This window comes from Caretta caretta, chromosome 11, assembly GCF_965140235.1.
Source record: "Caretta caretta isolate rCarCar2 chromosome 11, rCarCar1.hap1, whole genome shotgun sequence".
NCBI lineage: Eukaryota > Metazoa > Chordata > Testudines > Cheloniidae > Caretta > Caretta caretta.
This window is the reverse complement of record NC_134216.1, coordinates 40,771,930-40,798,772: the sequence shown is the minus strand read 5'-3', so window position 1 is coordinate 40,798,772 and position 26,843 is coordinate 40,771,930. Positions and strand designations below refer to the sequence as shown.

The 26,843-nt window shown below is 44.5% G+C and overlaps 1 protein-coding gene across 2 annotated transcripts; it reads left to right on the top strand.

Moving 5' to 3' along the window:
* Window positions 1–22,265: 22,265 nt before the first annotated feature.
* Window positions 22,266–25,272, top strand: DLX2 (distal-less homeobox 2). Of its 2 annotated transcripts, none has more exons than XM_048868570.2 (3): window positions 22,266–22,866; window positions 23,255–23,439; window positions 24,061–25,272. In XM_048868570.2, the coding sequence occupies exons 1-3, from the start codon at window positions 22,524–22,526 to the stop codon at window positions 24,403–24,405; spliced, it is 873 nt and encodes a 290-aa protein (XP_048724527.1). In that variant the 5' UTR covers window positions 22,266–22,523; the 3' UTR covers window positions 24,406–25,272. The 2 variants fall into 2 exon arrangements, with proteins under 2 accessions (XP_048724527.1, XP_048724526.1); XM_048868569.2 differs by having other exon boundaries at window positions 23,252–23,439.
* Window positions 25,273–26,843: the final 1,571 nt, after the last annotated feature.

Below are 26,843 nucleotides of genomic sequence, written 5' to 3'. Positions count from 1 at the left end.
GGGAAAACTGGTTTCTCCACATGCTTGCTGTGAGCTATCTTCCTCGTCTCCAAAACCTGCTTCCGTGTTGCCTCCATCTCCACTGAAGGAGTCAAACAAGACGGCTCAGGTAGCAGTGGTTGAACCCCCTAAAATGGCATGCAGCTCATCATAGAGGCGGCATGTTTGGGGCTCTGACCTGGAGCAGCTGTTTGTCTCTGTGGTTTTCTGGTAGGCTTGCCTCAGCTCCTTAAGTTTCACATGGCACTGCTTCGGGTCCCCGTTATGGCCTCTGTCCTTCATGCCCTGGGAGATTTTGACAAATATTTTGGCATTTTGAAAACTGGAACATAGTTCTGATTGCTGTATGGGGAGAGGAATCCATGCTATCAGATCCTGGATCTCGCGTTCGGTCTATGCTGGAGCTCTTTTGCGATTCTGGGACTCCATCATGGTCACCTCTGCTGATGAGCTCTGCATGGTCACCTGCAGCTTGCCACGCTGGCCAAACAGGAAATGAAATTCAAAAGTTCGCGGGTCTTTTCCTGTTTACCTGGCCAGTGCCTCTGAGTTGAGAGTGCTGTCCAAAGCGGTCACAATGGAGCACTCTGGGATAGCTCCCGGAGGCCAATACCATCTAATTGCGTCCACAGTACCCCATATTTGACCTGGCAAGGCCGATTTCAGCACTAATCCCCTTGTCGGGGGTGGAGTAAGGAAATGGATTTTAAGAGTTCTTTAAGTCAAAAAAAAGAGCTTTGTCGTGTGGACGGGTGCAGGGTTAAATCGATTTAATGCTGCTAAATTCGACCAACTCTTAGTGTAGACCAGGGCTCATGCCCATAAATACTTTTAATCTTTTCTTTCCCTTTTCATTATGACTGTTAACCCAGTGATACTTCAGTTTTTGTTTGGTTTTTTTTTAATATATATTATTAGCAGCTTCTCCCATTGTGGCCTTGAGGGATGTCCCCTCCACATCCACAGAACACCTGAGTCTGATGAGAAAAAGAGGTGGAGTAGGAAGGGTATGTTCAGTGAGATCATGCAAACACCGTCCTGCTGAGACAGTAGTTGAATCTTTCCTTGGTGCTGTGGCCAGCATGCAGTTTCATGCGTCACAGTAGCCAGGGGTAGGCTAGGTTTCCCAGAATCACTCTTGGTGTTTCAACAACAATGGCAATCCCCCAGTCAAGAAAGAACATCCCTACTTGCAGTTTTCTGAACAGGCCTGTGTCCTTAAAGACATGAGCATCATGCACTTTCCCTGACCAGAGTACATTGGTATCAGTGAACCGTCCATGGTGATCCACCAACACTCGTATAACCACAGAAAACTAGGGCCCTGTCTGTTAATATACTCTGTGGCAAGGTAGGCTGGTGCCAAAAATAGGGATAGGCATGCCATCTATTACCCCAACACAGTTTGGGAACCCCACTGCATCACATCCATCATGTCCTGCACATTTCCGAGAGTAGCAGGAACCCTACACAGTTGCATGCCAGTCACCCCCCACTATGTATTTTCCAATTACAAAATAATTTCCTCCTGACTGGTAGCAATTTGGAGTTGCAAGCTTCCAGAATGCCATCACAACTTGCTTTTCCACTGTCAGTGCAGCTCTCATTCTACTGTCTCAGCACTGGAGGGACAGAGTGAAATCAGCAAGCAAATCCAGAAATGTGACCTTTTGCATCCATAAACTCTGCAGCCACTGCTGATCATCCCAAACCTGCATAACAATCCCACCAGCTGGTGCTCATTTCTCAGGCCCAGAAATGCCACTCCACAATCTGCAATTGCTCCCTGAATGCCAACAATACTGAACTGGTTTTCCACTATGTCCCTCAGTAAACTGTCCAAGAAATCATTATGTCTTTAGTTGTTGCAGTACTTCCTAATGGTCTGCAAATACAGGAGAATCCTGTGTTTGCAGTATTCATGAGAATAGTTCAGAGCTCTGCTGGCTCCATGCATCTGTCAGAAATGACAGACTGAGAAGTGCCATACAAGTTTGTAGGATTTATTTTTATATATCTAATTTTTTTAAAAAAAGATGAGTAAATCATAGATTATGCAAGGCATTATGGGACAGAGAAAGTTGCACATTGGGAACTTGACCCTTAGCTGCCAGAGATCCCTGTACAAGTCACTTCTATTCCACAACACATTGCCAACATTTTCCAAAAGGCTTAGCACAGGACAGCAGCATGTGTCACACTGGGTATCTACACTCATACATGCACTTTGCCGTGAAAAGCACTCTTTGTGTCAGTGCTGTGTGAACTCGCCATCAGCCAACTATGCACACACCCAGACTATATACAAACTCGGCGGCTGTATGCCAACATAACTTGCATTGACCAAAGTTTGTAGTGTAGATATGGCTTCATTCTCAGCCTACAGACAGATATCTTTACAAGTTAATAGATAAGAATCCAATCCTAATAAGTTATATCCAGCCCTACTGAAAATCCTGACAGAAAGTCATGGAGACCAGAACCCCAAGAGGTTCCGAAACATTTAAAGTGCCCAATCTGGCACAGCCTGGTCTGACATATGACAAAGATGATATTCAATAAATGCAATAAGTTACCTACTACAGGACAGGCCCAACAAAGAAAATAACAGAACGCCACTAGCCATCACCTTCAGCCCCCAACTAAAACCTCTCCAATGCATCAAAAGATCTACAACCTATCCTGAAGGATGACCCATCACTCTCACAGATCTTGGGAAACAGGCCAGTCCTTGCTTACAGACAGCCCCCCCAACCTGAAGCAAATACTCTCCAGCAACCACACACCACACAACAGAACCACTAACTCAGGAACCTATCCTTGCAACAAAGCCCGTTGCCAACTGTGTCCACATATCTATTCAGGGGACACCATCATAGGGCCTAATCACATCAGCCACACTATCAGAAGCTCGTTCACCTGCACATCTACCAATGTGATATATGCCATCATGTGCCAGCAATGCCCCTGTGCCATGTACATTGGTCAAACTGGACAGTCTCTACATAAAAGAATAAATGGACACAAATCAGACATTGTAACATCAAGCGTTATAACATTCAAAAACCAGTCGGAGAACACTTCAATCTCTCTGGTCACTCGATTACAGACCTAAAAGTTGCAATTCTTCAACAAAAAACTTCAAAAACAGACTCCAATGAGAGACTGCTGAATTGGAATAATTTGCAAACTGGATACAATTAACTTTGGCTTGAAAAAAGACTGGGAGTGGATGGGTCATTACACAAAGTAAAACTATTTCTCCATGTTTATTCCCCTCCTTCCCCCCCCCCGCCCCACCACTGTTCCTCAGACATTCTTGTCAACTGCTAGAAATGGCCCACCTTGATTATCACTACAAAAGGTTTATTCCCCCCCGCTCTTCTGCTGGTAATAGCTCACCTTACCTGATCACTCTCATTACAGTGTGTATGGTAACGCCCATTGTTTCATGTTCTCTAGGTATATAAATCTCCCCACTGTATTTTCCACTGCATGCATCCGATGAAGTGAGCTGTAGCTCACGAAAGCTTATGCTCAAATACATTTGTGAGTCTCTAAGGTGCCACTAGTACTCCTTTTCTTTTTGCTTATACAGACTAACACAGCTGCTACTCTGAAATAAATGCAATGTAAGATTTAGTCAGTCTGCAGCATCTCTTTTCATTGTAAGGAAGTGAAAGTCTCCTATATGGCAAAAATATATGGTTTGATTTTCCCACAGCCTTCCTCTCCCTCCAGTATACCATTCTGTCTGTAGGGTTCTCCCCCAGCTCACTAATACTAAAACTTAGAATTTGTGAGTGTACTATGTTAAGTGTTAACTGGCAGTCACAGCTAATCACCCCTTGCTGAATATTCACCAGTAGCTCTATTTTATGTTTAGGGAAGTGGAGACCATAGGTAGAATGCTTTGGCCAAAGCTACATATTAAAGATGGGTCAGGACAGGACAACTCCCTTGCTCTGTCTCACAGCTAGACCATGTTACATCTCACTACTGAGCTGCCCCTTCCCCTCTTGTAGCCAGAGGGCACACTGCCTCTTCTGCAGGTGAGGAGGGAGCTTGTGAAGGGACGTAGCACCATCTGTGACAGGTTCTAGTCCAGGGGCCTCAAACTCAAATCACCACGAGGGCCACATGAGGACTAGTACATTGGCCCGAGGCCCGCATCACTGACACCTTTTAATACAAAGATACAAAAGCCCACCCCTCTGCCCCTGGCCCCACTCCACCCCTTCCATGAAGTCCCGCCCCTTCCCCAAATCCCCATTCCAGCCCCACCTCTTCCTCCCCTGACCATGCCACATCCCCTGACCATCCTCTTCCTCCCCTGACCATGCCACATCCCCACTCTTCCCCTCTCCCACCTGGAAAGTCTCAGCTGTTTGGCGGTGGGAAGCGCTGGGAGATAGGCGGAGGAGCAGCACACTTGCAAGATGAGGAGAGCTATGGCGGGCTGCGGCAAATAACTCTGCGGGCCGCATGCTTGAGACCCCCTGTTCTAGAACCATATAATGGCTGGGATTCCCCACCAGGGACTGCAGGAACTGCACATGATTGTTGCAGTTCTCTCTCTCTCTCACACACACACACACAAATTCCCCCCAGGGTGAAGAGAGACAGGAAGGTTTATGAAATTACACACACAAAAAAAAAAACCACACATGCTGCACCATTTGCTCATAAGCATTTTTAGTCCTCAACCAAGAGATAGCACACGTTACCCAAGAGGAACAGCTTACAGTTTTGCAAGGAGGACACAAGTTCAGACTGCCAGAGTCAGGCCTCCTCCTCTTCATTTGTTTACTTTTTCCAGCACCAACTCTATTATGAAGTTTTGACCAAATCAATACAAGTATACTAGAAATACACTAGTTGAGGAACTGGCCAGAGAGGACTGCAAGGATCTTAAAATATTACAGTTCTGAATTTGACTGTCCTATGATCCATAATTCACTTCCACCATTATTTAATACATTATTTAAAGAGCCTGAGCTAGAATTCTGGCCCTTCAGATCCAAGAACACAGTAAAAAGCTTGTTTCCCTAGTGATCAGTTTCACCAAAGAGATCATTCTCACAGCATATTTTCACAGCTCTTATTTTTATGTTATATCTGAGCTGAGATTTGACATGTATATGATCACAAGAGTCAGAGCTAAAGCTGTGGGTTTTGTGAGCCCAGATGCCAACTCACATCAGAGTTTCTTTGTTCCATGCAAAGCTACTACTGAAGCCAAAAGAGCCAAATCTATCACTGGTGTAAGGGGACTCAATTTAAAGGCAGTTATAACCAGATTAGTTTGGCCCAATGGAAGTCTTGTGCATACCAAGAGGGATGCTAGAATAGGATCTATTGATAAAAATCCACACCCAGCCTTGAAAACTACAGCCACAAAATTCATGAAATATACCCCAGCATGAATGTGCACAGAAGACATTGTTTGTTGGAAGAGAAGCCACAGCTAGAATGCCTCTCTCCCCCCAGCGTAGAGTTTCTAACCAAGACCTTTCAGTTATAACCCAACATGTACAGTCACAAAGATATGAGTTAGACTAAGTCCTCCATGGAAAGAGCACAGTCTCCCTACATGTTCTTTCAGTGCTGTGCACACAGGCAGCTATTTGAGTGTCAGTTTGCATTCAGATTTTAAAAGCAAAAAAAAAAAAACCACACTCCTAACAAGTGAAAAGCCAGCCATGGACTGTAGCAGCTAATGAATTTCGAAGTTGCTCACAATTTACTCACCGTTACTCAGACTCAGAAAGATCTGGTCTACAGTACCATTTAAACTAGGCTAGAAAATCATGTATAGACACATACCGTTGCTAGATAACTGTCGAGTTAACAAGGCTGCAGGGTGCCATAAATGTTGTGCTGTTATCAATGGATGATCCCAGATCGATGAGAAAAGCGCAATTGCAGTAAGGACATAGAAGCATAATTAAACAGTGGTATACACCTAGAGGAAAGAGAGAAAGCCAGGACCTACTAGGAACAGAATAATCTCCTCTTGCAGTTCTCCCAACAAGCTGAATGGTCACCATATTGCTATTCACCCACCCCTTTTTTTGCTAGGCAGATGAGTCAATCCAATAAGACTTTCTGGGCAGGACAGCTCTACAAGTGTCGCTGTGCTCCTCTGTCATATACACAGTACCTGACCTCTAGGATTCCACTGGAACTACGAAGGCACCACTCATCTGGGGGCTGAGGTAGTCTAACCCAGCAGATCCTAAGCGTTTAGAGACAGATATTCAGAGGTGATGAGAACTTTCAGCTAACCTTAAGCTCAGCTGGATTTATACATATACTTGCTTAAAATAAAGATATTCAGGTTTATGTTGGCTGACTCATCGGAGTTCTTCCAAGGCATCAGGAGCACATATTGCAAGGGTCACCACTACACTTTTAAGACCCTCAATAGGAGGGGACTATGGCCCTGCCCCTTTACGGGAGTGCAGTGTCACTAGCTGGCTCCACTCTCCCAGTCCTAGTACGGAGCAAACACGTTGTGCTCCTTACTCTTCCCCTTGCATATCCATGTAGGGACAACCATAGTCTGGCCCATAATGTATAATTTATAAATAACTTTGGGGACCTGTCTGTTATTTAGATGGCACATCCTATAAGAAACCTTCTCTTATTAGCCATTCTTATTCATTATCTGCAGCAGAAAGAACCTGAGTTCCATATCTGACTGCTAAAGGAACTGGGTAGTTAAAGCAGAGGACTGAATCAGGAAACTTAGGTTCTCTTCTCAGCTCTGCCTTAAGCTTTGTAGGTCTGTCTAGCTAGTCTGTATTAGAAGATATTTGCCAGTATACAAGTTCAAGTTCTGCTCTCACTAATGCCAGAGGAAAGCCATTAAAAAAAAAAAAATCAATGGAGCTGCCTCAAGTTTTCAGCAGCATAAAGAGGAGCAGGAGTTTAACTAGCATAACACAAGCCAACCAACTACAGCAGCCCTGGTCAAATCCAAGGGAAACTTAAATTGATTCTTTCCAGTATGATCTTCCAATCATATTTTGTCTATTCACAACAAATGAATAATCTTAGTAAAAACCTCAGACCTTGTCTACTTTGTTCTGTACGGTTCACTGAACTTCCTAACACAGAAGAGCTTTGGTTGGCTCACTAAATTTCTTCCTTCCTCCCTCTATAAGCAGCAGTCACTACTGAACTTAATCCTCAACCCAGGCATAGCTAGCTATCTTCTCAGTTAGTAAAGGCATATCACATGCAGCTCAATACAGTGCACAAGAGAGTAAATTTCAATCCTTAAATCATGGGCCAGGGTGGGCGTGTGTCGGATAGTTAAGTGTGAAGCTTTGTACTACAGGATAAATGCCCTGATACATTAGTGTGGAACAGTGGTGACATCCAGTGGCCAGTTAGATTATTAACACTTAAGTGTTTTTATTATTATTTACTTTATTTATTCAAAGCCATGTTGTCTGAGGATTCTATTCAGATCTAAATTCATTTCATAAAGTTATGAGCCCTAAATGCAATGGGGTTCTCTCAGCTGGTCTCCCACAAAGCCTTCTACATAACCCTTTGTTAAAAGCACTCCACACCACTTTACACACCCCACATTCCTGTTAACTTTTCCTTTAATTCTCTTTCAGCTAGAATCCATGTATACTAGAAGGCCCACATAAAGAGGCTGTCCTGCTGTTATGACATAGTGCTCAACTGTGACAGGCATGCATCCAAGACAAAAGGGACATTATTTTTCTTTGATTTGTTTAGATTTATAACATCTTTAGAAAGCCCCTATCCTCAGCTCTAGGCACCCTTGTGAACATTAAAAATGCAAGCAAATTAAAAATAAAGCCAGCCAGTACTTCCCATCCATAAGCCCAAAATAACTAGCCACAGTACAACTCAAGGCCAACAAATCTTCCCCATCTGAAAACAATAATAGTCCTTTTCATTCCCCTCCCTCCAAAAGACTATTTCAGACCAAGGTTGGGCAAGTTTCAAAGCAGAGAGAATCCCATGACAGCAGCTCCCCCTGTTTTCATACTCAGGGGTCTGACTCCAGCTCAAGCACCTTAATGGATTTCAGTTTTGGCAGCAGGACACGAGGAGAAGGTGGTCTCTCAAACAGAGAGTTTACAAGCCAGTTACAATTCTCCAGGTCAAGATCAACACCTTACAATGAGAACTAATTGAAAAATGTGGGAAAACTTTAATGAAAAAATGTTGATTTTTGTGTGTGCAATTTGTCTAAATTTTGACTTTGAGAACTGTTGGCCTCTTTATATACCAATACACAGCCAAAAAAATTCATTAAATTTCCTCCCCCCCAAAAAAAAGAAATTGAAAAGCTGTATTTAAAATACACTAGGAAACCAACTGGCTGCCAGCGTAGGTCATGGAGCATTGGCGTCCTATGCCCCTACCAAGAGGCACTGCTTAATAGGCTGGCAGCTGCATTTCTACTGTACTTTCTGAGCGGATTTAAGGTGTAGTGCCATGTAGACTGCAATGCAATAGTCTATCTTGTCAAGAGCGCATGGCAGCAGTCTAATCTCCTCAAATAATGGTGTATTGAGCAAAAACTAGTAACCATTTCTTGAAGAAAAGCCAACATCCAGTCCTCCCATAGGAGGGTTCATGGTCTCCACTAGCAATGGACCCCATTTCTTCACCAGCCAGGAAGGACACTTGTCCAAAGGACAAAACATAGGATAAAACACCTCAGATAGTATTACCTGCCTAAACTAGCCAAGAAGATTGAAGAGGGCAATATTAGGTCTTCTCAAATGTCTGTCTGTGTCAAGGAACAGAGACAATCTGCTCAGTTTTACCTACAAAACAATCTGAAATCTCATCACAACAGAAGAGATGAATATCAATTACCAAATCAAGGCAGTTTAGATTAACCAAGCTGTTCACTGTGAACAACAAATCCACTGATTGAGATTTTGTGGCTGTTAAGATAGAAGCAAAGAACCTCTTCTTTGCCATCCATCCAATGATGATGCAGGAACTTCAAAGCCATTATGATATAAATGAGATCATCTTCAGCCTGAGACTGTCACCTTTACTCTGACCAGCTTCCCTCATGCTTCATCCAGCACAGGTCATCTGTAAATCAAAGCATCATAAATTCAAGTGCCTTGTGATGTTACCCCATAAAATGAGTTTTGGGGCACTGCTACACTAATCTGCCTTAATCTGTTCTTCCTGAGGTAAGAATTCCCAGGGTTGCTAAAGAAGCATTCTAAAGGACAGATATATAACCTACTGATAAAGTAATTGACATAGGCAGTTATCTTTCCAAAACAAAAGTATTATCTTTTCATTAAAGTAATAATCCCTAATACAGTGTATCCTAAAAATCCTAAACAATGCACAAAATCCCTGAGACACCAATCCATTATTGCAAGTTAAAGGGCACTTAAACTACAATAGCATATAGTACAAATGATACTAAGCAAAGCAATTTGTTGCAAGTGGCTAGTTTGCAACAAAATTACTGACAGGAGATCTTAAATTGCTTTAAAGTGTACCTAAGTAAGTAAAACACACATACGCACCTCAAGCACACACATATTAAATACTATAAAACAACCCTAAACTAATATCAAAACTATAATTAAAAGAATGTTAAGCTTACTCTATAAATCCATTGCTGCTTGCTTTTAAAAAAATCAGATCACTACTGCTGTTGTTCAGCTCCTAGTCAATGAGTTTTGCTCCACTCCAGCTTTCTTTTCTCTCTCTCTCTGCATCAGTTTGTCTTTAGCTTCTCTTACTAGCTTCCCAGCTCCTTCTGCACAGCCCTCCCCTTCTCAGATGCACTTTACTAGCAGGTGGCCTTTTATGCAATGTTCTAGCTCTTTCTTTATATAACTCACAGGCTCTAACTTTTCAAAGCGGGGGGGCGGGGGGGAAGCCAACCCCTGGCCCGGCCCCCACTCCACCCCTTCTTCCAGGCCCCACCCATGCCCCACCTCTTCCCACCCAGTTCCATCCCCTCCCCCAGACTCCTGCACAACACCAAGTGAAACAGCTGTTTGTGGCAAATGGGAGGCACTGGGAGGGAGGAGGAGGTGCTGACCGGTGGGGCCCACCGGGGCAGGTGGGAGGGACTGTGGGGGAGGAGCTGATAGACGGGGCTGCCAGTGGGTGCTCCAGCCCCAGAATCAGCACCTATGATATAGCTTTCTATTCTTAGCTACAGTTACCACACTCACATGTTGAGCCTTGACCATTACCTCAGAATTCTGATTGACAGCTCTGACCTTTAAAACCAGTTGTGACTGGTATGAGTAGGTTCTGACCCCCTAGAGGCCTAACTGACTGACCTCTCTCTCTCACCCTTCCCTTTACTGCACATGCTCAGTAGTACTATTCCAGGGGTTCTCAAACTGCAGGGCAGGAGCCCTCAGGGGGTTGCAAGGTTATTAGGAGGGGGGGTCGTGAGTTGTCAGCCTCCACCCCAAACCTTGCTTTGCCTCCAGCATTTATAATGGTGTTAAATATATAAAGAAGTGTTTTTAATGTATTCAGGGGGATCACACTCAGGGGCTTGCTATGTGAAAGGGGGCACCAGTACAAAAGTTTGAGAACCACTGTACTATACTATTGGCCATCAGGTCTTTGCTGGGCATGATTTTGCACCTGTTCACTAGTTGCCAATCTTCAACCTGCTCATTGATGTCCTTTACTTCAGAGCTGTGATGCTGCCTAGCCACACCCACATACACTTGGCTCTTTGTCAGGGCACCTCTTTTTTTTTTTTTTTTTTGGGTAAATCCTAAATTCTTACTCAGCATGCTCTGAGTCTGTAGCATCATCTCAGAGTGGAGTGCTGTCAAGTTTCCTTCCCCACTCTGAACTCTAGGGTACAGATGTGGGGACCTGCATGAAAGACCCCCTAAGTTTATTCTTACCAGCTTAGGTTAAAAACTTCCCCAAGGTACAAACTTTGCCTTGTCCTTGAACCGTATGTTGCCACCACCAAGCGTCTTACACAAAGACCAGGGAAAGAGACCACTTGGAGACATCTTCCCCCAAAATATCTCCCCAAGCCCTACAACCCTTTTCCTCACCAACTGGTACAGATGAACACAGACCCAAACCCTTGGATCTTAAGAACAATGAAAAAGCAATCAGGTTCTTAAAAAAAGAATTTTAATTAAAGAAAATGTAAAAGAATCACCTCTGTAAAATCAGGATGGTAAATACCTTACAGGGTAATCAGATTCAAAACACAGAGAATCCCTCTAGGCAAAACCTTAAGTTACAAAAAGACACAAAAGCAGGAATATACATTCCATTCAGCACAGCTTATTTTACCAGCCATTAAACAAAAGGAAATCTAACGGCATTTCTAGCTAGATTACTTACTAACTAACAGGGGTTGTGAGGCTGCATTCCTGATCTGTTCCCAGCAAAAGCATCACACAGACAGACTCTTTGTTCCCCCACCCCCTCCAGATTTGAAAGTATCTTGTCCTCTCATTGGTCATTTTGGGTCAGGTGCCAGCTAGGTTACCTTAGCTTCTTAATCCTTTACAAGTGAAAGGGTTTTGCCTCTGGCCAGGAGGGATTTTATAGCACTGTATACAGAAAGGTGGTTACCCTTTCATTTATATTTATGGTAAGTGCTTTGCTATTCAGAATAGAGATCAGAAATACAAAATTGAGGCTAGAGGATTTTCTCTGGTAATAGTAAGGGCAATTTGGGAAAGAAAATGCTTAAGGGCCACCCTTCCAATGGCTCAGGATAAAAGTTTATGATTGCATCCTATTAAACCCTTGAAAGAGTGGTCTGTCATAGCAAGAATACCTTCCTTCAGGCCTCCAGGATCCATTAGCCTTTGAGAGAGCTCCAGCAAAATGGATTCTTGGTGCTGACTGAAGGGTGTTCCCCAACCTGAGAACACAGAAGATAATGGTGGGTGTATGTTATTAGCTAATATACAAGTGTCTGTGTCTAGCCTCTAATCTGAGCCCAAACACCAGATCAGTGGTTCAGGAGCCAAATTACCCATAAGAGCCACAGTAGTGTGAATGCATTGTTACTATAGTACTATATATTCAGTATGATAGGGGAAATATTTAATTTTTATATATACATATGTTATTCTCACAGCAAAATGATTGACCAATTATTATTTTATCGACTACAATTGGCTAATAACATAGTAAAAGCATCCTGACTGGTTAATAACTTATACTGGTTAATAATTAAATCACACAATATTTTAATATGTACTGCAAAGAGCCACACGAGACACAATAAAAAGCAGCTTGTGAGCCTCAGTCTGAGTATCACTGAACTAGATCAAGAGCGTGACTAGCTGTGTGAGTTAAATCAGAAACCACCCAGGATAGTCTGTGTTTTTCATGGTAGCCATAGAAGCCTGAGCGAATTCTAAGGATGTGTCATCCACACAGATGTTAAAATCATTGAATACTATCAGTGTCTTTAATGCCACCATGCAGGTAATATTATTGATCACACAGGACATTTGCAGTGAAGTGAGGAAATGAGTACATTAAAACTAGTCCCATTTTGACATAGTCTTGGGACTCACATACAAGCTAAACTATATTTGATCTAATTTTGGGGAAGGAAGCTTCCACCATTTGAGGCTGCATGCAAACAGCACAACCACATCAGCTCCTCAGAAATATCCTTTTAGCTTCATACTGCACTGACTATCCAGTTCTGACATGGACAGCAGGGGAGGATTCTGCAAGGCAGAGCAACAAAAAAAAACCAACTCATCACCTTTAGAAGGAAACATACATCTGCCAGGGCAATCACTAATAATATTTTCCAGTTTGGGGTTCTTGCTAATAACCAGATTGTGACAGAGTGTGAGTAGCGTATGGCTGATTCATCACTCTGTACTCTTGGGAAGTGTCCCCACATGGGGTAAATTGACAAGGTAACAGTTTAAGTACTAAATGATTAATTAATTAGCTGGTTGAGTCAGGTCTTCAGCTGAAAACAGTTAAAGGAGAGGCAGGAAAAAACTGTAGGGAGACAGAAGGCCCAAAGAATTCCAAGAGCAAAGCTTCCCCTCCCACTGTCCCAAATATGCCTTGGTGGTAGGTAAAGGCTTGGGGAGAAAAGCCTTATGCTGTGAGAAACAAACACTTGTAGAGCATGTAATAAATACAGCACATGGCATTGAACTGGTCATTGGGGTGGGTGAGGACTGTTTGCAGCAAGGAATCCAGGGTGAGGAAACCCTACCCTGCGACCAAGGTTTTTTCAGCCTACACAGGCTGACTTCATCAAGGAGAACGGTGATGGCTGATCACCACCCTGCCCACCCCTACACCTTCCCTGCAGCATTTTCACTGTATAGTTCCATGGAAAGAGAAAACCAAAACAATACAGAGAAAGAAGACAAGATGCAAATAAACTTAAATGCAGTCAGTGCAACCACTTAATTATGTGCCTCCCACCTCATATCTCTGCTGTTTTTCCTCTCCAGGAGTGTAGGATTCTATACTTAATTAGTTCAAAATCTCCACTCCTAGCCTCCAGCTCCAATTACTCTAATCTGATTGCTCCTGTTTTCTTGTGCATTTGCTACCCCTTCAGTTTGACAGTGCCTCTGGTCTGGCTACTCAACTAAATCAAAGAATAAATGTAATAATATACAGGATGTGGGCTTGATTGCCAGGAACTGGCCAAGCAGCGTTGGCTAGCCCCTAGGGCAACAGAGAGTAGTTCCCCTTACAACAGCCTTCCTTTGCTTTCTCTTTATAGGACCCCTCATTAGGAAGAAAGTGAGGCTGCCTGTAGTGAATCAGGCTCCCCTAGAATGCAGCTGTCCCCTCTCAGTTCTCCTAAGGTGAGAGAGAAAAACTTCTGGAGTCTAGTTTCTCCTGGTATATTCCTGTCGAACATTCTAAATCAGTGTCGCTTTCTGTTATTAGGAAGACACGAACAGTAGAAAGTTATGACCATGGGAGCCCTCTTTCTCTACTGACCATGATTTAGTTGATCAAAAAGCCTCTGGGAAGCCTAACAAAGATTCAGACTGCCAGGAAGCATCACCGCCTTAAGCCTGACTCCATCACTATGGGAGAAGAAACTGCAGGGAGCTCCTAGACTGACTGACTGACTGATCTGCATATGATCCATAGACCACAGACTGAAAACCGCTGTTCTAGCATTTTCTTGTCTCTTGCTCTGCGGGCAGAACAGTTTCTCTTTCTGGTTATACCAGCGATTACATCCCAGAGGGAACTGATGTTTTACTGCCATCCCATGCAGCAGGTAGCGCAGCCTTGAGAGCCATTGCACAATATGAATTTCCCCAACACAGTGCCTGGAAACAAAGTAAGGAAACACCTGTTTTAAATAACACTGGGCTAATCCACTATTAAAATGCATAAATTGTCCTCCAGCAGAGGTTTTCATTGTTTATAGGTGTTGAGCTGCCATAGTATCTTCAGTGAAGGAGATAATCTGAAGTCAAGGTGGCTTAATAAACAACTCCAGAAGGATTTTGCAGAGCACATGTCTCAGACAAAGCTTGAATAAGCTGTTTACAATAAGGACCAAAGACTGGAAATTCTGGGAGAGCCAGGCAAGGGGGCAATTCCCCCAGAAGAGTTTTGTGATTTTTTAGAATAGAGTAATCTGGTACACAGATGGATGAGAGAATAAACAGTTTTTAGAGAGGAAAATGATAGCACTGGATTCTGAAACTAAACACAGCAGGCAGGAAGATTCTGGATGGATATTAAAAAAACTGTCCCAGGGTTATGTTATTTTCTAAAGCTGATATTCTTAAACCCTCACAGAAGGAAGTGTAACTGTTATCATTATTTCAAAATTAAGTGCCTGATCTCCTGGTTATAATGCAAGTATTAACCATCCTCAAGACTTAATTTGGCACATTACTAACTAGTTACCCTTCTGTTATGTAGGCAGAGGCCTAGGATTGTATGAAATGCCATTACTCATCCACTGGAAACTGTTTGCTACAATCCTGGAAAGAAGAAGACTAGATCAGCTGATGGGGCACTATTATAGAAATTATTGCTGTTTCTATAAGAGAGTTTATAACTGTGTGTGAGCACATGTATTCCATTGCCACCACATTCCAAATTGTTGCAGATCACTGACACCCCATGGAAAACTTTGAAAAAAATTCTATTTCATAATAATTCCACTTATACATCATCTATATTCTATATTGCCCATCCTTCTTTCTTTACTACTCATGGCATCTGATTAAACCACGATTTCTGTTTCTCAGGAGTTCATCACCTACTTATTCTTCACCTAAAAGCATAATCCTTTGTGATACCACAGTTACTTCAACATAAACCAGCTGTGATGTGTCAAGCAGAGAATTAGGATTTCACATGAGGAACAGCATGAGATATTTATTCTTACTCTTCTTAATACTGTACTAAAACATGGGAGGAAAACAGTGGCTCAGGGGATAGGTAACTGGCTATTGAGTCTTTCACCTTTGAATCAACTCTGCTCCAGGATGTTAGTAATCAAAGGTTACTGCTATCCAATGGCTCTTTATTAGTCTTATGGATAATGAGTTGATCCATTTGTTAAGCCTGATCCACTGAATGGGAGTTAGGTCAGAGTTGGACCTCTAATGAGCAAAATAATGCACCACAATAGGCATCCTCACTAGAAAGGCCAAAGACTGATTGGGTATTAAAAGTAAACTGCTTTCTCAGTGCTAGATCTAGTCCCCTCCAGGTCAGGGTTGAGCCAGATCTCTGTAGGACAGCTTGCATTGCTCGTGCCTGTGTTAAACCTATTCTGTACACAGAGGAATCCAACCTCCAATGCTATCTTTTAGGGGCCTTTTGATAACATTAAATTCACAAAGGAAAGAAAGGAAATATAACATATATTGTGCAAGAAAAACATGTTTTTAATAATTTATGTGAGTCATCTGCAGCCAGACTGTACAAAAATTGATGCACACTGAAAGGATTGAATGATCAGCCCCGGATATGCTGATTTTTAGTAGGAGCTGGATGTTTCTTGGGAATATGTACTGTTAATTTAATAAACAAAACATGTCACCGGCATTCTTACTAACCAGCTCTAAATGGGTATGTGGATGCTTCTAAAACAAACAAATTAACAAAAAGCAGTTCAATTCTCTTGCAGCCTTTGCAACTGAATGATTCACAGTACATATGAATCTCACAGCTAAAACCTTTGACAGTGCGCCTTTCAGTGATCAAAAGCAATGTGTTTCTCTCCCATTTGTGACTGCCTGATTAAAGCCTCTAAATATTTTGTGTCATTTACAGTGCACCTTCTGACCAAACTACTAGGTCACAAACAACTGACCTATAATTCCAAATCCATTCAACACTTCTGTCATTGCTGAAGAGTTAAACAATGTATACAAAGCACTGATACTGGCTGTCTCCCTTTAAATCTCTCCTCATAATCCCCATTTTCCACAGTCACTCCAACAGTATTCCACTATGTTGTGCTAAACTTCTCAACTAACCATATAAAGCAATTAGAGGAAGAAAATAGACTATGATTAATTTCATATAAAAAAAAGCAACTGCATAAGCATAGGCTATGTCATGACACCAGTTTTTACTGATTTCAGTAGGAATTCTGTTTAAAAACTGACAGTACAAAACCACGTTAATTTCAGTGTAGAGTTTTGATTGAAAATCTATAGTAATATAAGCCCCCTTGTTTTGTGTATTCTGCCCTCCTTTCTTCCCCTTGCCTGATGTAATCTCCCCTGCAATCAAAGTTAGCCTTTACTTAGGGCTTGGTCATGCAAGCCCTTATTTACAGGAATAGTCCACTAAAGTCAATAGAATTACTCACGTGAGTAAGGACAATTCAGCTGGGTAAGAATCGCTGGATGGTTTCCTAAGGAGCCAGTCCTGCCAATGTAGATGAATCACTTTACTGATGTTAATGGTCTCATTCATTGATTTCAGTTAGATTATTTGTGTAAGTAAAATCACTCACATATATAAGGAATTGCAGAATGAGCCCTAGGACTGTAAGCCCCTTGGGCAACCACCATGCGCTCATTCTTGCAAACTCTCATACATGTGCAAAGTTCCATTGACTGAAGTTGGGCTACGTGTATAAGTAAGAACTATTCAGAAGAGTAAAGGTGTGCACCATGCACACATAAGGAACAATACAAACTATTAACAACCTCTAATACCTTATAAAAATATTTCATATTTTTAGACAACTGAAGCCTGCCATATAAAGACACAGAGAGACTAGGATTAAAAAATCTTTCTCAGCCCATTCAGAAAGGAGTAATAAAAGGTGTAATTTTTTCCCTTTGTACCTCACCTTTAATGAGTATTTTGAGGGCTTAAAACTGTGGTTTGTGATCAAATTATAAAGAGTACCATTTTGATTACTCTGATCACTGTTTTTAATCTCTGAACATTTTCTCCTCTTTTGTACTATTCAATGGCTGTTTTCAGCTGCTGGTCTCAAGCCAACAATGAGGGGAAATATTATTGTCAAGATCTACGGATTATGCATCTGGAGTACATTGGAAATCTAGAACATGCACTTTGGAAATCAGCAAACCTTGTGATCTGTATAAAATGTACCAGTTTTTACAAGGGACAATAATAGATGAATTTATTCTCTACATTTTTCTGAATTTGCTTTGATATTTACTGTTCCACCCATACACTGAACAAACAGGCTTCTGAGGCCCCCTAGGTAAACACTGGATTTAACTAGATGCATCAGGTATGTTTTCTGTCTGGTATGGGTTTGAATACATTGTTTATTTTAGATCAGATTTAATTAATAATGTGTGGATTGTTATTAATTATATTATTATTTATTATTATATCTGAGGATTTCAAACTGTTTTACAAACAGGAATTGATTGACACTTCCCAACATCCCTGTGAAAGGAAGGAAGTATCATTATCTCCATTTTGCAGATGAGGACACTAGCTGAGGCAGGGAGAGATTGGGGCAGAACATGATGTCAATGGAAAGACTCTGATTAGCTTCAGTGGGGGTGTGAATCAGGCCGCAGGTCTCCTGCCTCTCGGTGCTATGACTTAGCCACAAGAGCTTCTCGTCTTAGTTTTCTCTTCTTACCCTCTCTGTATCCTCCCCTGCTGTGAAAAACGCACCGTGACAGTTCTGAGAGCACATGCGTGCAACGTCCAGAATAGGTCCCGCTTACCTTAGACCAGGGCATTTCTGTGAGCTGCAGGTAGAGACGGAAGCTGCTAGCTCTGCCCTGAAAGGAAGCAAGCGCTCAGCAGCCAAACAGAGGCTTTTAAACTCCTTGTTCAAAGCAAACACGTCGGGCACAGGGCCTGGGACAGTGAGGGCTCTGCAGCATTAGGAGCCTTGTCGTCCATGTAGGGGCATTGAGGAGTCTGACTCAGCATCTAGGAGGGAAATCAGAGCAGGCGTTTGAAGAAACCGGAGTTAAACTCGAACCTAGGGCTCTTGGAAAGTTCGTTTGTTCTCTGGATACTGGTAGCAGCCTGCAGCCCCTTCCCCCGCCCCTTTTCCTCTCCTCGCGTCCTCACAAGCCCTTCGTACCAGAGCCTCGCCCGGGGTGTAGTTTGCAGAGGATGGAGACACGCGGTTACCGAGCTGCTGGTACAGGTGCTGGGGGATCCGGGAGGATGAGAGGCAGTGCTCTAGGTCCGACCGGGCGGGGACCCTCTGCGATGGGCACTGAGGGAGAGGGGGAGCTATTGCTAGAATGATGCACAGCTTGGCTCCTACCCTCTCCCTCTCCAGGTGGATGCCTGTGGCAGGCACGGGAGACGGAGAGCAAAGACACAGGGATGCTGGTTGTTTCGCCCTGCAGGTTAGTGACATGACCTGTAACAAGTGCAATGGCTGAAGAGTAAACAAGGGCGATCTATGGCAAACAAACCGCTCAGAGAGTCCAATACTGATCTCATTGATCCCACTCTCCCTCCGATTTACTCTGCCTTTACACCAATGGCAATGCAAGCAGAATGTGTCCCAGGAGTGGTGAAGACCAGGGGAGCATGGATCTTGGAGCATCCTAGGGGCGAAGAGGGACTGGAGATAATGAGTCTCTTGCAAAAGAGGATCCTTGAGAAAAACAGAAAGTTAAAATGTAAAGAAATCAGTGTCACGCTGAGAAATCTCCCTTACCTCGAGGTTGCTTCCTAAAGATGGATACAGATGAAGTCAATGCATTTGGGCAGAGGAAACAACATGCAAGGCACTGGTACTTCAACAGAAACAAGTCCAGCCCCCGACCTAGACATTGTCAGAGCCGCAGGGACAGTGCCGATGGGAGCTTCAGCTTTGAGTAATTGCGATTGTTTTCCCCAGTACTTTATATTTAAAGCTCTCGGAAGGTCAAAACAGCATCACTGCATAGGAGGGATCATAAACTCGGCCTGAATAGCAAGGAGAATAAGCAAAAGTATAAAGACACAAATTCCTTTTTAACACCACCCCCCCCTTCCCACAGCTAGGGTTGCCACTCCTCCAGGATTACCCTGGAGTCTCCGGGAATTAGAGATCAATCTTTAATTCGAGATTATGTCATGTTATGCAACCTCCAGGAATACGTTGACCACACTTGGCAACCCTACACAGCACACTCACCCACCCACCCCTCCGGGACAGCTGGCCTCGTGTAGGAAGAAAACGGATCTGATCTTCTGAGGGTGGGGGAGGAGTTTGGGGGAGCTGAAGAGACTGCTCCCTGTAGCCCCCCCCCCAACCTTTAGATTCAGCCTTAACTTGTTGACCAGTTTAAAACTCCGCAAAGAAAGCAATTAACCGGGTTTTATTCCATTCTTACATTATTAAAAATCAATTAACGCATAAATTTTGCCGGCGAAGTAGCTGCCTTTCTTCTCAGCTTGTCTTAAAATAGAGGACATTAGTAATGAAAAGAGTGGGTTTAACATGAAATGCACGCTTATTAGACTTCCAGAGGCAATCGCTTCTACCACAAACGCAGCTGAGCTACGTGCGTGTTTTACAAGGTCGGATCGCTACAGGGATTAATTTGCATTTATAAGTTCCTCTAGGAAACAATTTTCTGACAAGTAGCATTGTATTGATCCACAATTGATTGTATTTAGCTATTAATAAAGTCAGAGGGGGAAATACAATATTTCAGCTATATCACTTTGCTTGTGCTTTTACAGTGAAGCTCTGTATCTGTATAGAACCGGGGGACTAACTGAGATCTCGTCATGAAATGAAAAGGAGGACTTGTGGCACCTTAGAGACTAACAAATTTATTTGAGCAAAAGCTTTCATGAGCTACAGCTCACTTCATCGGATGCATTCAGTGGAAAATACAGTGGGGAGATTTATATACACAGAGAACATGAAACAATGGGTGTCATCATACACACTGTAAGGAGAGTGATCAGGTAAGGTGAGCTATTATCAGCAGGAGAGCGTGGAAAAAACCTTTCATAGTGATAATCAAGGTGGACCATTTCCAGCAGTTGACAAGAATGTCTGAGGAACGGGGGGAGGGAAATAAACATGGGAAAATACTTTTACTTTGTGTAATGAGATAATATTTTTCATACCACCAACTTGTTTTCCGTTACACTGTTGATGCAACAATTTGGTTCAGTGACACAATTATGTCTTTCCTCAGAGGAACTTCAGGCAGTGAGTTCTAGCACAGTTTTGTGGCTTTTAATTACCATTTTGTAAATTGTTCTTTTGGGTGTTTGTAGAGACTGGCGCCTCGGTACCAATAGACTGTATGTCTATCTACTCTACCTGAACGCAGAGACACAGTGTTTTCCCCGCTAGGTGGCGGTACAAGGCAATATCATAAATTTAACTTGGGTATCCATAAAACGTGTTTTCCTTCCTCCCAGTCTGTACTTCCCACTTTAAGAAAGAAGAGAATCAAACCGGGCTTTTAAAAATGTATGTTGTAAACAATCGTTAAGAAATAAAAAGTTATCCTGAGACCGCAACAAAACATGAACATGCAATTCATTTAATACCGGTGCCGTATATTGTTCAATGGGAAGTGCCCTAAAGAATTTGGAATGGAATCTAATTGTTAAGGATAGGAATTATGAAGCTCAGTTCCGTTAAGAAAATATTGTACATCTTTAGTTTTTCATCTTTCTAATTCGATCTAATAACTGTAACAATATGCACATAAAAATAGAAATGATTAAGGTAACCAAGGATGTTCCCGAATTGACATAGTAATAAATATAATAATTTGTATGTTATATAGAGTCTTTCATTCAAGATTCTCAAAGAACTTTATGTAATCCAAACATTCGTTAACTGGGACTCAGGGCTACACCCACCCCTGCTTGAGGTGCAGATTATTGACAGCTCTAGGTCCATGCAGATATTAAAAATGAATACCGTTTGACACCTACATAGCAGTTTTTACTCCCCAGATCTCAAATCACTTTACAAACAGGGATGAGGGTTCTTATCCCCATTTTACAGATGGAGAACTCAAGGCACGGAGAAGTTGAGTGACTCCTCCAGGGTCACAAAGCGACTCAATGGTAACCCTAGGTATAGCACCCAAGTCACTTGTCTCCCATTCTTCTGCCCTCTTGTCACTGAATTACATCTATCTGTCTATTTAGATTCTTGAACGGAACCCATCATCTTGTATCTGAGGGACACGCTTTAAGTGCGAACTGTATAATATTCTGGCTGTATACCATCATCATTCCAGTAATAGCACCCACCGCTCCACTCTAAACTCAACTCTCATGAAAAGGATGTGTTTAAGCGGGAAACCAGAACAAATGAGAGTTTGCGGAGACTCCAGGGGTTTCTTGCCTCCGTGATAACTATATCAACAAATATACCTAGGGCTTCACCAGGGACATAACCAGTTCTAGCTAAAGTAGAATATGACTAGGCTACAGTAACATCTGATTAGACTAGAATCTTGCTGGGCTAGGATCTGGCCGTGGATCTCACGGGGCTCAGATCTAACTGCTCCATCTTCCCCCTAGTTTGCCGTATTTATACATACTGCTGCAGTGTGAATACTAAAATGGCAATACTCTGTTTTGTGTAAACCCCCCTGTAGGCTGGTTCCCTTTTGTATGTGTTCCCCCTCCCCGCACGCACCCCTCCCTTTCCGCGCACGTGTCACATGTGAGGCGCCTCCTGTGTCCTGGGGTTCTATGGAACCCGAGGGGATACAATGTGATTGCGCACTTGATTGGCTGTTGCTAGGTGACGTCGCCTTCCCTCACGTGACTGGTGTTAAATGCCCGCCTGGCAGCTTCCACCGCGGCAGACAATCGTAAAGCTGCTGGGGAGCCGAGTGAGCTGCTGCGGCCGCCGCCCGGTGTCTGGGAGAGTGTGTGACCGGGCTATGATGGTGACTCCTCCAGCAACAGAGTGGGACCTCCAGTGATCTCCTCCTCGGGGCTTCCAGCAGCAGCGTCTCTGCTCTCCCTGTACTTGTCCTGAGGGCTGAGGCGCCTTTCTCCCTCGCCCCCTGCTGCTGCGGCTGCCTCCCCCCCCACCCTACATTTGGGGAGGGAGGATCAGGATGACTGGAGTCTTTGACAGTCTAGTCTCAGATATGCATTCAAACCAGATTACCTCCAACAGTTACCACCAGCACAGCAGCCTGCACAAGTCCCAGGAGTCCCCCACCTTACCCGTGTCCACAGCTACCGACAGCAGCTACTACACCAACCAGCAGCAGCACGGAACAGGCGGCGGAGGAGGCGGGTCGCCCTATACACAGATGGGCTCTTACCAGTATCACGCCAGCGGCATCAATACGGTTCCCTACTCCGCCAAAGCCGGCTACGACCTGGGTTACACTGCCACTTACAGCTCCTATGGACCTTATGGAACCAGGGCTTCCCCGGCTAACAATGAGTCTGGTAGGGCTAAGCCTCTGGGGGGAATAGTTTGGGGTCAGCTGGTGTCAAACAAAGCAGCTCCATCGCCTTAGACAGAGCTTGGTCTGTTTACACCGGACGAGGATTTGGTCCATTATTTTTAAATGTGCCCCTCCCTCCCCCTCTCCTTTTTAAGGCAATCAAGCCGCTCTGGCTGCGGATCACTGGTTTGGCGGGGGATGGGAGCAAGAGGCTAGCAAGGGGATGGACTGGCCACGTTTCTCCCGGTAATTCACGCAGGGCTTATAGGAATAGGCTGCATGGGGATCAACGTCTTGCAAATCAGCTGCCTTTTGTTGATTCCAGGTTAACTTTTCCTTACAGCATGGCTGGTGAGTGATGGTGGTGATTGTTGTTGTCATTATAGCAGAGAAGGAAGAATGCGAGCCCGAGGTCAGGATAGTAAACGGGAAGCCAAAGAAAGTGCGGAAACCCAGGACAATCTATTCCAGCTTCCAGCTGGCCGCTCTACAGAGGCGTTTCCAGAAGACCCAATACCTGGCACTGCCCGAGCGAGCTGAACTGGCGGCATCCCTAGGCCTCACCCAGACGCAGGTAAGATGCCCCGGTACTTTTCATCCCCAGGGTGAACTCCTGGCCCTGTTGAATTCAGTGGGAGTTTTGCCATTGACTTCAACAGGGCCAGAATTTACGCCTTGCACCCTGCGTCCTGCAGCAAAGGGTCCGTGCCTTTTAGCACTGGCTCAGAGGGGCAGGTGGCATATTCCCTGCTGTGTCTCACCGTGTCAGGTCTGTTTTTCCTGCCCGCTGTTACACATTCAGTAACGGAGAACCCTGTTTGCAGTTCCCACTTTGCGCTCCCGGGATGATGAAATGGGCCGTGGCCCTTACCCCACTCGTGTCCGTGGGAGGGAGGCGCTGGGATTAACAAAACTCTCAGAGAAATGTTATCTGCGCTTCGTCTGCTCTCCGGCATACGGAGGGGTTGAAACAACTGATTGGCCCTTCTTGCTCTCTTTAGCGCCCGTTCCCCACCCCCACTGCCCTCCAGCTCGCCCACCCGCATGCTGTGCCTGGCCCAGCTGAGGATCTTGGAGCAAGCCCTCTGCTCATAATAACCTCTGGCTTGCCATTACCCTGCCCTGCCAGCCCCCCCACACCCAGCACCTCCCCAGCCCAGCCCTCACGCCTGTCTGTCTGTCTCCCTTTGGAAAGGTGAAGATTTGGTTCCAGAACCGCCGGTCCAAGTTCAAGAAGATGTGGAAAAGTGGCGAAATCCCCTCGGAGCAGCATCCTGGAGGCAGCGCCTCTCCCCCCTGCGCTTCGCCTCCGACCTCGGCCCCTACCTGGGACTTTGCTCCACACCAGCGCATGAGCAGCGGAGGAAGCTCGGGATCTAGCCCCAGCGGCGGAGCGGCCGCTTTCCTCGGTAACTACTCCTGGTATCACCAGGCGGCTAACACCGCTTCTCACCTGCAAGCCGCCTCCCCGATCCTGCAGCAAGCGCAGCCCCATCACCATCACCACAGCGCGGCCATCAGTGCAGGGACGATTTTCTAACTCGGCAGAGACTGAGCAAACAAGCCCCGCTGAGCAGAAATCCAGGGGGATCAAACCCAACACACACCCGAGCGGACTGAGGTACAGACACTGGTGCTTTGATGAAGAATTTCTTCGGCATTCAACGCCTCCCTCTCCCTCTGGCACATTAAACAGGCGAATAACTCTTCCCTGCAGACTTTGCTTTGTTCTGATCCGGGCTCGGTTACCTCTGTGTCTCCCTCACCCCGTGTCTTTCTCTATTCCAATTCGCAGACTAGTTCCTGCCTGCGGTTTATGTCCCCCTTCCCGTGTAGTTCACAGCAAATAGAAAATAAAACTTCCCCTTCCCTCCTCTATTTTTCATCAAATCACCAGTGGATAACTTTTGTTAATTTTGTTTTTTAAAAGTTTATAGGTGCCTTTGCGGATGACCTCATTTTGATGTTGAAAAAAGATAAATAATTTTTATATGTAGATTTAAAAAAAAATTCCCGAGTTTAAATTATCTTTTTTAAATGGGTGCAGGACTATCGTTCCCGAGGAAATGTTTGTAAATAAAGCTGTCTGTGCAGATTCTTTTCATGTTTTCTTTGTATAAAAAAAAATTCCATTGGATCAGCCTGTATTTCATTTTTGGTTTTTGTGACCAAAGTGTGGAAACTCCCAGCTCTCTGCGTAGGCGCCACACCTTCCTGCTTATTTTCAGTTTGATACGTTTTCTCTTTGCTGTCAAAATAAGCTACTGATTTACCCCTCACCGTCGTTGTTTAAACCTTAAAAACAAAAAAAAAGGTACTGTTGGTTATTTATTATGGACACAAAATACTCTTAATGTTGCTTTTACAGTAAGAGATTATTTAAATAAATTATTTTGTTTTCACTGTACTTGGTCTGTATTTCCTTCGGGATCCAGACTCACACACATTATAGACACCTATTTACACTAGCCCCTGCAGCTCTGCAAACTTACCTAGCACTCCCTTACAGCCCAGCCCTGGAGGAGGGGTCTGTATGTTTCTTACGTGGCTTTCTTTGCCCTCCTTACAACTGTTGCGCTGAGTAATTGACCGCCCCCTCCCCCTTCGCTTCGCTTCCCTTCCCTTCCCCTCCACAGTCAAATCTCGCCCCTGCCAGTCTGCAGCAGCCATGAATCACTCAGCAAGCCCCTAGCAATGCCAGACTCGGCCCCTCCTCCCAGCACGCTGGCGCCACAGACATTTAGCCCGGGACTGTCTCCTGCCGACTTGCAGCTCCTCCGGGCTCCAGTGTGACACACGGGGCGGCGACACTGGTAACCGATTCCAGCCCTGACCGGTCTGCACTGGGCGCTGCGCCCCTAGCCCCAAGAAGTTTTTAAAATTCATTGTTAACTACCTAGTGCCAAGCTCGAGGGCCCTGCAGTGCGCTGGGGCTGGCTGCGAGGCAGAGCTGCCCTGGTTTGCCTGCATGATTGCTGCTAAGGGGAAGGTTGGGATCCTACAACGTTATTGCTGTGCGAACGCCTGGGCCAGTCGAGGTGTTTTGTGTGTTCCATGGTACCTGATCAGTGACCTCCCTTCAAAGTAGCCCTAAATCCAGCTCCCCACCAGCCAAGGGGGAGCTGGATGGAGCTCTATCAGCCTCTTCCAATCAGGCCCAGTCAGTGCAATGTGCAGGCTGGTTACATTGCAGGCGGGTAACCAATTCTTTACCAGCCTTCCCTAGTTTGGTTACCAATAAAACAAAGATTTTTTAAAAAAAATAAAACCAACTAGGTAGGCCTTAACTTTGCTCAGTTGCACCAGTGTTCATCTGGAGTAATTTTTATTGAAATCAATGGAGTTACTCCTTTTAAACTGGTCTAATTGACCCCCCCCCCCCTTTGGCCCTAACTTGTTACCAGGAGCATTGTTTAGTTTCAGCTTCTGGCTGCAGGGCAAGCACAACTAGTTGGTGTCACTTGACTTTACTGTTCAAGAGCCCCTATGTTTGGGTTGTGACTATTGCAGGGGACTGTTTATAGCCCAAAGAGGCTGTTGGCATTGCAGGGAAAAAGATGGAAATGCTTCTGCTGCCACCAGCTTTTGCAACAGCTTTTATTTTTAGCAAAGCCTAATTGTGGGTCCGAACCACCGGCCAAAGTCCCTGGGAGGGAGTCCCGCTCTAACCAAGATGCACCAGCGTCAGCGCTAACATCTCATGCCTCTGGTGCTGCTTTTTGACACAGGCATTTTCGGGCAGAGAGCAGCTCTGAAAATCATGCTAATCTTTGAGGTAGCCCCCAAAGGGCTGTAACATGAAAGAGCCTTTCGGCAGGATATGAAGCCATGCACCAAAGAGGCCTGTCCGGAAGCAGGCTTGGGTCCAAATCCAAGGCGGCCTTTTTCTCCGTTGAGCCGCTGTAGATCTTGCTGCTGTTGCTCGGCAAGTGGACCCTTCAGCCCCAACTGGCGCAAGGAGTAGAGGGAAGTGGCTAG

Coding starts and splice junctions, on each gene's coding strand:
- DLX2 (XM_048868569.2), top strand. CDS start 22,524: ATGACTGGAGTCTTTGACAGTCTAGTCTCAGATATGCATTCAAACCAG. Junction 22,867..23,251: donor CCCGGCTAACAATGAGTCTG/GTAGGGCTAAGC, acceptor TTGTCATTATAG/CAGAGAAGGAAGAATGCGAG. Junction 23,440..24,060: donor TAGGCCTCACCCAGACGCAG/GTAAGATGCCCC, acceptor CCCTTTGGAAAG/GTGAAGATTTGGTTCCAGAA.